General features: G+C 36.3%; 1 protein-coding gene across 2 annotated transcripts in view; it reads right to left on the bottom strand.

The window, feature by feature from the left end:
- LOC150102209 (CDAN1-interacting nuclease 1) overlaps positions 1 to 2363 on the bottom strand; it is a 108380-nt gene extending 106017 nt beyond the window's left edge. Inside the window, exon 1 of one of the 2 annotated variants that reach the window (XM_090399474.1) lies at positions 2186 to 2363. In XM_090399474.1, coding sequence (XP_090255600.1) covers positions 2186 to 2283 — 98 coding nt within the window. In that variant the 5' untranslated portion in view covers positions 2284 to 2363. Of the gene's footprint in view, positions 1 to 1948; positions 2052 to 2185 lie in introns of those variants that run through there. The other variant, XM_090399475.1, reaches the window with a different exon arrangement.
- Between the last annotated feature and the right edge of the window lie 9643 nt (positions 2364 to 12006).

Genomic DNA, 12006 nt, shown 5'->3' with positions numbered 1-12006 from the left:
GTTGTGCAATTGTAATAATAAACCACATTTTTGCAACTAGTCTCGTTATTTAATAGCCACATCTCATACGCTTGGTGAGGAAAGTTTGAAAGGGGTAGAAGAGATAAAAGATCTAGGAATGATGGTTGACAAGGTCCTGAAATATTTCAAGTTGCATCATTCTATTGCAATGAAGTTTTACTTTCATATGACATTTCTAATTCTTACCTAAGGAAATGATCAATAAAAAAATGTTATGTTCAAAAAGTGTGTTATGATCACAATGTGTAACAGCATTCTTGTACAACACAATCCATTATCAGAATAATTATACTGGTCAGTTTTATTCTGCTACCAGAATGCTACCTTACTGAAAACAAAACTGAAATGATTCGTGAAGTTATAGAGACCTCAGATTTCATTAAATTTCATCCAGGGAGAATTTAACTGTTCTTCCAATAAAAATAACAATTACAGCAAACAAACAAAAAAAATGATCATCAATTGTTAATAAAACCACTGTTCTCTCCACATAGTAGTAGAGAGAAAGAAAGTGAAGGATGAGAAGTTAGTTTAGTAAGCATGACGGTGAACTTTGTGACTGACTATAACTGCTTGTGTTTTAACTCTTAGATGAAAGTGTAAAAATGACAACAGTTAGCTTGGTGGTGAAGGACTAATAAAAATACCTATAAAAAACAATAAGAGAAAAACAGAATGTCTATGATAAAGTGATTGAAGCATGTCTGCAAGAGAGACAGAGGAATCATCTATTATGCAGCATGCTCTCTTTTCAATAGCATCAAGCATTTTTATGGAGGTTTTTAATGTACTACCTCAAATGAAAGGAGTTTTCCGAGATGAATAGAACAGGCCACTAAGTTTTTGGAAACTGTAGAAAGTTTTTCTGCTTAGTTAAAGTATATTATACATGAAAAGAAACAATATTATTGTTTTAATCCTTTACCCAAGCATAAGCAAATAAAGTCTGCATGTGAAGTATCATCACAGCCAGTGACACACCCAGGGAGGGAGCCAAGGGGGCCCTGCCCCCCCCCCCCCACAAAAGAAAAAGGAAAAAACACTAGAAAATTTTCCAAAAATCTTTTCCTAATTAAAATTATTTTTTTAAATTTATATTGTATTGTGTCTTCTAATACTACTTATGATTTACTGTCACATAAGGTGGGAATATCCTATAGCTCTCAGGAATCACGGCCACTGCTGAACGCAAGGAGAACGAAGTATTGCTCCCGAGTGCTACTTTGTTTGCCCAAAAGAGATCATGGGTATCATGTACTGGTGATCACTGCAGATGCTCAGTCATAGGTCGTATGCATAGTGTGTATTCTCAAATCGTATACTTAACTCCCCCCCCCCCCAAGATTAAATCCTGAGTGTGCCACTGATCACAGCTAGTCTATTTGTATACAGAAGCTGTTAACTTCACATCAGATGAAATTACTCATCAGGTAAAACATTTTTTTTTTTTTTTGGAGGCTATGAAAGTGGTCTGCTCGTAACAAGACACAGGGAGGGGCATGAAAGAAATATATACATTGAAAGATACACATAAGAACTGATTCAGATGAAATTTTTCAACACATGATAGGAGAAAATAGATCACCAGCAGAATTTGCATACAGTGTAGTTAACAGGTCATGAGGACTATTTATTGGTTGGTGAGTGGTGGATTGCCAGAGGTAGGTGTAAGCGCTCTGTCTGTGAATGAATTTAAGGAGAGGTAAATTATGAAAAGTACTGTGTGAACAATGATTAGTTTAGACCTACTTCAATAGATGCCATATTAATCATATCGATGCAATGCTAATAAGCAATGGCATAGGAATGTTTTGGCAGGAGCGCAAGGATACTTTAGAAAATGATCGAAACTTGCTTATTCCCCTTCACTCAAAGAGGAGCATTGGGCCTCAATTATCAAAACTATCGCATTATGAATGGCACTTACTTACGAATTTGCCAAGGGCGCTACAAACCTAGCTACCCTATTGCAGCTAAGTAACTGTAGTTTCTATATTTTGATGGCTAAACATTGCACGCACATGATTGGCATACCGATGCGTGCTTAGCAAGAAAAGGCGAAATAATAATTTAAGGCGTAACAATATATATATATATATATATATATATATATATATATTTTTTTTTTTTTTTTTTTTCAGAATTTGCTGAAATATCCACTTACTGCGGGAATGTTTTACGGAGAGTAGGTAAACAGTTCCTTCTTCTCAGACTTCGGTATTCTGAGATAATTGCACTGTATTCAGAATATTTCATAATCATTAAAATATTAAAAGGCAAACAAAGAATGATATATTTATTTATTCTTTCGAACCACTATCAAAAAAATGATCCGCCACCAATTCCGCCTGTTCTCTGTTGGCAGAGAACTTGATATGAGTTACACAGAATAAAAATGTGAACCTTTATTACTCACAAAAGCTCGAGTTTTGAAATCACATTTCTACGCCAAATTAAATATCAGCGCCAGATGGAAGCGACACATTTATCTTCGAACTTAACGAACAAAACTGTAATAAATTTTCTTGTTTTGTCGCTTTCAGTGACAAAGTGTTGATTGATTAAATTAGTTAAATGCCGGCAACTTTGTCACCCTAATTAATTTGGATGGGTCAAATGTCAAGTGAATCACAGTATCGTACATTATAGTACTGAGGGAACACCGATTAAGGTTAAAGTATAAAACAGTAGCCATTATTTTGTTCCAAGTTCGAAGAGAAACAACGAGCCGCTCACTTTTGATTTAACGTATAAGTGGGTGAAAATGCATTAAAATTTGATTCTTTATTGCTGTGTAAGAGAGTCTTCTCATTTACAAGGAAATAAGAGGATGTGGGAATGGTTCTCTGCACTAGACCACTTTCTGATCTGCGATACGTTTGGCCTGTTAATTATTACTATTACATGACACCTCCAGGGAGTCCAAGGACCAAATACACCTCCTCTTCCACAACCACCAGCTAATTATCCAACTACGACACTACTAACATCAACGCCATCTATCGCTCATTGTCATCACGAACAACAGTATTTTTTGTTTGTAAATTGCGTGTGTTCTGAAGGCCGATTTGTCTGTACGCAGTATGAAAAACCCGATTTTCCGGGAGAAAAACCCTGCTACTACCAACTGAGATCGGCTAACTCACCATCAACTGAAAAATCCCTTATAAGGATTCCCCTCGTTACGACGAGAATCGAACCCAGGTCTTTTCCAATCGAAGGGTGCAATGTTCTACTATTTTTCCAATTGTGCTACGCCGGCTTAATTGCTGGTCGATTTTCTAAAAATCCTAGTTCTAGTAGACAGTAAAATCTGCTACCTCGGTATGAGACGCGATAACTTCTCTTTAGTTCAAAAAGCCTATCCAGAAGTAATGGTTAGAATTGAAACTAGGGCTTTTCCGGTCGTACTGCATTTATCTATCATATTTCCAACCAAGCAGATATGTAGTATTAGATATATTTGTTTCTTTAGAATGATAAGTCCCAACTTGAAGATTAATGGAGCTATTAATTTAGAATGTAATGATGCCACGATAAAGGGTAGTTTAAATATACTTATTTAAATTTAGCAAAAATTTAATTACACACGGAACTACATATTAAGGCATAAGATTAACAACATAAAGCATCTCCCTGAAGGAAAATCTCCTGGTGCAGATGGTCTAACTAGTGAATTCTACAAAAGATATTTTCTAAAGTTTGAAAACTTGTTTATGAAGATGAAAAAACACGGGCAAAACCAGAAAACTTCAACACTGGATACATCACCTTAATACTAAAAGTTTCTGATCCAGAAAAACTTAAGGATATAAAAAATAGAGAGGTATAACATTGTTAAATACACATTATAAAATAATTTAAAAAATTCTCACAAACAGAATACAGAGATTTCTACAGAAACTTGTATCTCCTAATAAAACATGCGCAGTAAAAGGAAGAAAAGTAATGGATACCATGCATCTGAGATGTATATACGAATACTATCAGTTGACTAACAGACCATGCATATTACTAAGTCTAGCCACTAAAAGAGCTTTTGACACAGTGAGCCATGAATACATCTTTGAAGTAATAAAAGAAATAGGATTTGGAGCGAACTTCAAGAAGTGGTTAAAAATATTTTATGAAAATGCGCAAAATCGTGTAATGATAAATAAAAAAACTCTCGCACCTATCGAAATCAACTGATTCGTACGAAAAGGTGACTTTCTCTCTCTTTATGGCTATCTTTGTAATAGCACTTGAACCACTAATTAGAGCAATGAACACAAATAAACAAATTCAAGGAACAAATATTCATGGAGAAAACAAAGCAAAATTTGATATTTTATGCCGATGATATAACACTCACTCTAGAAAATGAAAAATCAATGGAGGAAACAATGAGAATATTGAAATCCTTTACAAAGGCCTTAGCTCTTAGAGGAAACGTGGAAAAGTCTTGCTGTCCAGTTGTGGGCAACTGGAAAAAAAACTAAAATACCAGCTAGAATATTGAGAAAAAAAACTACTTGCCACTAGTAGAAATAAAAATTAGAGGCTCAGACACATATGTAGATCAATAGAAAGAGTTGTACGAAGCCATGTTAAAAAAAAAATTGTAATATCAGAAATAGACACCTTTCTGTGAGAAGCAAAGTTGGGATTTGCGATATGCATTTAGCATCTCGAATGTGATACAAAATACACAACATCCCATACCAGACAATGGGCATATAAAATACATAGGCTCTTTTCAGCATACATATGGAATCACAATATAAACCGCGCTATACAACTCTTCCACGAAATAGAACTGTAGGTCTTGGCCTAATCAATATACATCTGAAAACATTGAAAACTAGAGCTATAATTGCAGTAAAAACACATAAATCATTCCAGGGATATTTAATTGTCTTTCTACAAAAATGCCTTCTTGACAGAGACATAAGCTCTTTTCTTTCGAATAAAAAACTAGATTGTTTATTGAAATGGCTAGGGGATACCGGTTTGTAGAAGAAAATTACACCATATAGAAGTTACTAAATACCAAATCAGGAACAAAATGTGCAATATTTTTTAGATCCACTTTCCCTGGCAACAAAAACAGAGAAAAGGAAGATATCATGCCAAGCCCAGATTAAACAATGTATTCCGACTTCCAATAAGTCCGCTCAATAAAACATTTTCTTCAAAGTGCATCATGTATGTTTGTCAACAAATTCTAGGTTGTGCTAAAAGACATATTGTTAGATGACCCAACAACCACTCACTTTTATACCAGAATCACTTTACCATATGATGATTTGATATAAAAAAAAAGGGGGGGGAATCTGGAGCGTTGTGAAACAATGGATGCTATAGATTCCAATAATAAAATTGTAATAAAATAATAAAACATAATCATTATACCTATGTATACTATTTGTTCGTACATGTGTGACTATATTTATGAAAGAAAAGACAGTGAAAATATCCTGACAAAGTTCCATCATCAATACCTTAGAGATGCGATGAGGACCTCTATCCTTTTGAAAAAGAACAACGTAGAAGAAATGGGAGTCCTTAAGAGTTCACTTCCTATCAAATTAAGAGTCAGTCATCTAGATAGCTGAACAGGAGTAACATTGTGTGTGTGTGTGTGTGAGAGAGAGAGAGAGGGGAGTATTCTCTAAAAGAAATCATCACAATCAGTTAAGATATCATTTTCTCGAGTGAACTTTAGGAATTCCTAATGGTAATTAAACAAAGTGTACTGAAACGATTAACGATTTATATTATTAATAATAGTTGAACAAACAGAATGTGTACAAAACTGAATGTAACTAAGAATGTAGTAATTGTTATGTGACTATTCTTATGTATTTAAAAATAAGTATGAAAAATCCAAAATACAATATAGTACGTCCACATATACGAGACCCTTCGACAAGAAGGAGAATCCATTCCGATAATAGGGCAATCAATCCGCATTGTGTGATGAGTGTTTATTATTACACGTCGGAAAATAAGCTTCTCTCTTTATGAACGTTGTAGTTTTTCAATTGGTAACTATTTTACTTATATAACAGTTGAAAATTTTTACGTATAATGCAAGTGATTTCGGGTGTTGGTGACCAATTCGTACATCCCCTTATTTCTTTCTCCCCTTCAACATGAATTGACTCTTATTAGCAGCCTGCCAACAACCGCTCTAGCTTCTGTGTCGGTCACTATACAACTGTAATGAGAAATTTCTTAAATATCAAGTAATCTTTTTTTAAAAAACTGAGGAAATGAAAGCAGAAATGAACTTACATAAAAACTACAATAGTTTGTAGGAATATAGAATTTCAAGAATCAATTTCACAAAATTAATTAATTGTAACAAATAGTATTACCCTCAAGATGTATATTATTATTATTATTATTATTATTATTATTAAAGTGAGACCTCCAGGGAGTCAGAGACTCATCGAGGGAGGCCACATACTAAACACACCAGCTATCATACTTATTCTTAAATTCATTCACACCGCTTGCACTCACAACATCCAAAGGTAATCCATTCCAATCACGCACCACCCTATGAGACAAAAATCTAGTCCTCACCCCACTCATAGGGGTATTCATTCTCAGCTTCACAAAATGTCCTCTTGTCCTTACTTCACCCTCAATGAACTGAAAAATTCCATCAGTTGAAATCCTGTATGCCCCTTAGATAGAGTACAAAGGAGAGTGTACTCTATCCAATATAGCAGAATTTGAATGGAAACCAGACCTGAGCACAATAGTTTAAGTGAGATCTTATCGAAACTTTCTCAAGAGACAAAATAACATTCTTATTTTTACATGTGAATGTTCGTTTCAGCATTGCAATTATCTTTAGAGTTGTATTTGCAATCTTCGCCACGTGGCCCCCAGAACGTCAACTTCCTATCTATTAACTTTCCAAAGATTCCTAGCTTCATTAGTTTCTTCATACATAATCCCACCAATATAATACGACATTGGATATCTAATCATGCCGAAGTGAATGACTTTACATTTACTGACATTGAACTGCCACCCATTTTCCCATAACCCACAATTCCAGCCTATTCAGATCATTCTGCAAAGACTGCATATTAGCAGCATTCCTGATTACCCTATCAATCTTTGCATCATCAGCAAATAGCTGTATGTAGCATGTCAAATCCTTCCCAATATCATTAATGTACAGATTGAATAACAGTAGGATAAGCACGGATCCTTGTGGTACACCACTTGTTACCGACTCACTTCCCCCATATACTTTTTGATATCTGTCAGTCCGCCATCCTAACTACCATGTAATAACAGTCTACCATGCTTTATTCTGACAAAAGCTTTAGCAAAATCCAAAAGTATCAATGGTGAATTCATTTCCTTTGTCTAGTTCAATGGTAACATTGTTATAGAATGTGAGCACGTTGCTAAAACATGACTTTTCCTTAGTAAATCCATGTTGTTAATTGCAAAGTAGAGATTCGCTGTCAACTCATTTCTGCGTGCAAACCCTAACTAATTTTCCCAAAATCTTCACCACCACTCCTGAGATAATAATTGATCGAAAGTTGGTCTTTACACAACCTTTGTGCAATGGAATTATCATACATTCCTGCTGAATCTTCCCTGTTCTGAGACTCATATGAAACAGCCCGGTCAAAGGTATGGCCAGTTCAGCTGAACACTCTTTTAGCATACGTGCTGATATTCCATCAATCCTTATTCAGATGTTGCACAACTAATACCTCGTATTCACACAGCAGCGCTTCTTCATCTAGTGAAGACGAAACAGTGAGATCAATGTTAGGTTCACCAGGTTGCTATCTTTTAACAAAATGGGCACACATTAACTGAACAATCTCTTCTGCATCTGTAACCATCACGCCATCTGGATTTAGAAGAGTTATTCGTTTTCTTTCTTTTAGTTTCAGCATATCAATAGAATTCTTCTGGGTTGTCTTTAGCACGCAGAACCTTTTTCCTACTCAGGCTTTGCTTTCCGTATGACAGTTGTGACGATTCTAGCCTGCTGCTTATAACTTTCATGACGGAAGTCATCCTTATGCAAAGTATTCTTCCACATGGTCCTTTTCTAACTCAGTATATTCCTCAGTTGGTCATAATTTGCTGTTTTGTAGTTCAGCATTTTATGGAGGGTGGGGAAAGGACAAGAGGACATCTTTGGAAGCCGAGTATGAAGGCCGCAAAAAAGGGTGTAAGGGCTAGATTTTTTTTTCTCAGAGGGTGATGCGTGATTGTAATGGATTGCCATTGGTTGTTGTGAGTGCAAGCAGTGTGAATGAATTCAAGAATAAGTATGATAGCTGGTTTGTGTAATATGTGGCCTCCCTCAATGAATCTCCGACTCCCTGGGGGGCTCTCTCTTAATAATAATAATAAATAATAATGTTACCTTTTCTGAGTGGAAAATTGATAAACCTAGTTACTTCCCAAGTGAGTACCGCATGATAACTGTCACCAAGTGGAGGCAGAATAGTTACGTCTTTAAATGAAACGTCCTCTGAAACTATAATCAAATCTAATACTCTTTGCCCTCGAGTTCCTTCTGTCACATGCAGCTTGAGGAAATTGTCCCGCAACAGCTCAATAAATGCATTTTCATTCTACTCATGAGATTCCACTGCTACCCAATCAATATTTGGATAATTAAATTTTCTCATTATGATTACTTTTTTCGCGCTCACCTTCTCAATTTGGTGATGAATTCCTTAATCACCAGCAACCGATCCACCAGGTCTGTAACAACACCCCACTATGTAATTTATCTTGTTAGATTTCACCTCACACCGGATGGCTTCAAACTCAGTGCCATATGAAATATTGTTAGTAGTAGTACTACAATCATAGGTCTCAACTCTAATTGGAATCCAGTTACTGGATTCACGTAATCCGATATCATTAGTAGCACACCCACTCCTCTCCTATCCATTCTAAAAATAGTGTACCCATGACATTCGATACCAGCTTGTAGGTCTGATTCTGATATCCAGGTCTCACTATTACCTACAATCTGAGGTCGCAACATATTGACTAAGGCTACAAACTCTACCACTTTGTTTCTGATACTCCTCGCATTCGTGGACAGGCATAATAATCTACCTGCATATTCTTTTACACTCTTGTTTGCAGTCTGCCTGACACAGTTTGACATCTTACAGATCTCTATTCTCCTCTAATGCTTTACACATGTAGACATCTTTGCACACACACAAATGATGGATCCGAACCGGATGAACACAAACCCGAAATCGTTCTCGCCTTGTCAACATTTCCATGACAAAGCCCATTGGCGTCATTAACACAGTTATATAACATTGTCGCTCTTACTCTCACATTGACACCATTCCTCCCTTTATAATTTAGTTTCCCTGACTCTCCTTGTTAGGTCTCATACCAATTATTAGTTTTTCCAGACTTCTGATGCCCAAACGCATTCAGGTTTAGGCCGTCCCTCTTATACAATTTTACTCTTCCCTCAAACTCACTCCACACACATCCAAAAACTCGCATTCATTCCTACATCGCCTACACATCGAATAGTTTGCCAGCATTGCCCTTCTTCAAAATTAATTTTTATCACAGCGACGTAAGATACTGACGATTTTCACTTTCTCACTCTCGCTTCTTCCAACAACTCTTTCATGTTCTCTCTCATACTGAACTTATTATTATTATTATGTGACACCTCCAGGAAATCCAAAGACTCATCGAGGGAAGGCACCTACTCTACAGCTGTGTTTCTACCACTCACTACACCAATGCCATATACGCCCATCTCCACGACTACTATTTTCACGATCACAAACATCCATGGCTACAGCGGGATTTTAACCCGCAGCCTTTTGGCTGGAGACCGGATACGCTAACCACTCGGCCAGCCAGGCCGGCTTACTACATCTACGATTTCATTTACTTTTCTTTTCTATTTTTCAATTGCCTGCATTATATTTTTAATTTCGCTCCAGGAAAACTGGATATTATAATTCACTCATCTATATCATGTTTTATTATAGAATCACATACCAAAAAATTTCTTTTATTTTACTAACAACATCACTTACCTGATTTTCGTTATATCCTGACTTACCTGACTCCTTACTTTGTTGCTTCTTATTTTTCTGTTCATTTTTCTTTTCCTCCCTACGCTCATTTAAAACGCCTCTCAGGTTTTTTCAATTCCCCCGTCGACTCTGTGATGATCTGTTTCAACTTAGATATTTTGCCGGCAAATTCATTTTCATTAACCTCCTCCATGTGGACAATAACCTCGTTAGCAGGACTAACCTTTTTTTTCTCGCCTCCGGTGCTTTTTTTAGCGTTACATTTCTTACCCTTTTTTTGGCACCATTTTAAATGTATACTAAATATGAAATATCTTGAGAAAATATGTGATAAAACACTAAAAATACTATAAAACACTTAAATATACACTATTATACTACAAACACTAATTTTCTAAGGGAAAACACAATAAAAACAGTCAATAATCACCACCTTTATAATAGCACTACTAAATTGGCTATGATGTATACGTCTTATTGGTTTAATAAAATATCTCATTAGAAGTGTCATTTGCATTCCTCAGGGCGCTTAAAGAAGGACCTCGGTTCGATTCAAGCAGAGAAATTTTTTCTAAGTCTTTCCACGATATTTTCCCGAGTTAATCGATCTCTGATACGGACAAACGATTTTTTCTCTCGAAAACTTGGATTTTTCGTTCCCTAAACTCAAGAAAATTTAGCGCACAATCCGCACTATTTCAGAAATTTAAAATATTGCTAGAGTTAGAAACCACTTCTCTGATTTGGACATCTCCTAAAATTAATTATAAACTTTGGACAGCTGTCTCTGATGGGCTAACAGTCGAGACTGAATTGCTCACTGAGTCTCCAAAAGTTAGATAAGGTAAAACAGCCTCGCATACTCTGTATAAGGGAATCAAAGGAGTTAGATGTCTATCATAATTATTATTAATTCATCTATAGTAGTGCATCCCACAAAGGAGCATTTTTAGTTCGATTCTGTTCGGGCAACTAGAAGAACTTTTTTTCTAATCCATACTTTCACCAGGAGCCTGTGTAGCTCAGCGGATGTGGCGTTTGCACACCGCCGCGCTTGGCCTCACGAAGGAAGACTTGGTTTCGAATCTATTCGGCGACTAGAGGAAATTTTTCTAAGCCTTTTTTCGACCGGTTCCCGAGTTAGTCGATCTCTGGCACGGGTAAGCAGGTTTTTCCTCCCGGAAACTCGGGTTTTTCGTCCTGTAAACTCAAGAAAATCGACCGTAGAACCCACATTATTTCAGACATTAAATATATTGTGTTAGGGTTATGGACCACGAGATGGCGGCACATTTGAGCCACCTCTCTTCACTGTGTACCACTTAATTAGTGATAGCCTTGGCCCATCTATCTCTGATTGGTACCAGTGGAGATTGAACTGCCCACTCAGTCTCCAAAAGTTAGATAGGGCTAAATGGCCTCGCCTACTCCCGTATACGGGAATAAAAAGGCGTTAGCTGATTTTTTTTTTTTTTTTACTTTCACCAGTTTCAGAGTTAGTTGATCTCTGGCACATGCTGGTGGATGTTTTTGTCATAGCGCATAATATCCATTTAGTCCATGGACTCATCAATACAGTCACATTCCTATATTTCAGTGTTTAGTTGCGCATTTTGTGGTTGGCCAAATTTGCTGTTTTGTAGAATGCAAAAAAAAAAAAAAAAACACCACTCTTTCCCCAAAAAATCAACGCTATCTCGTAGTGTGATAATGAAAACTTTTCCCATATTGAACGAAAATTTATGTTAAGTGATCTCCTGAGATAAATTAAAACAGTAGCTAACGCGACAGAGATAATGAGAGGTAAAATAATTAAATCCTCTAAGGCCCTTCACTCCCTATAGAACAAAAGGCCAAGAATGACTGGTAAGTACACAAAATATGAATAATAACGAATTGGTTCACGGACAATTTA

Source organism: Typopeltis vanoorti, chromosome 10 (assembly GCF_054136105.1).
Source record: "Typopeltis vanoorti isolate ZY-2024b chromosome 10, IOZ_Tvanoo_1.0, whole genome shotgun sequence".
Taxonomy (NCBI): Eukaryota; Metazoa; Arthropoda; class Arachnida; order Uropygi; family Thelyphonidae; genus Typopeltis; species Typopeltis vanoorti.
The sequence above is the reverse complement of the archived record's forward strand: the minus strand, read 5'-3'. Positions and strand labels throughout refer to the sequence as shown.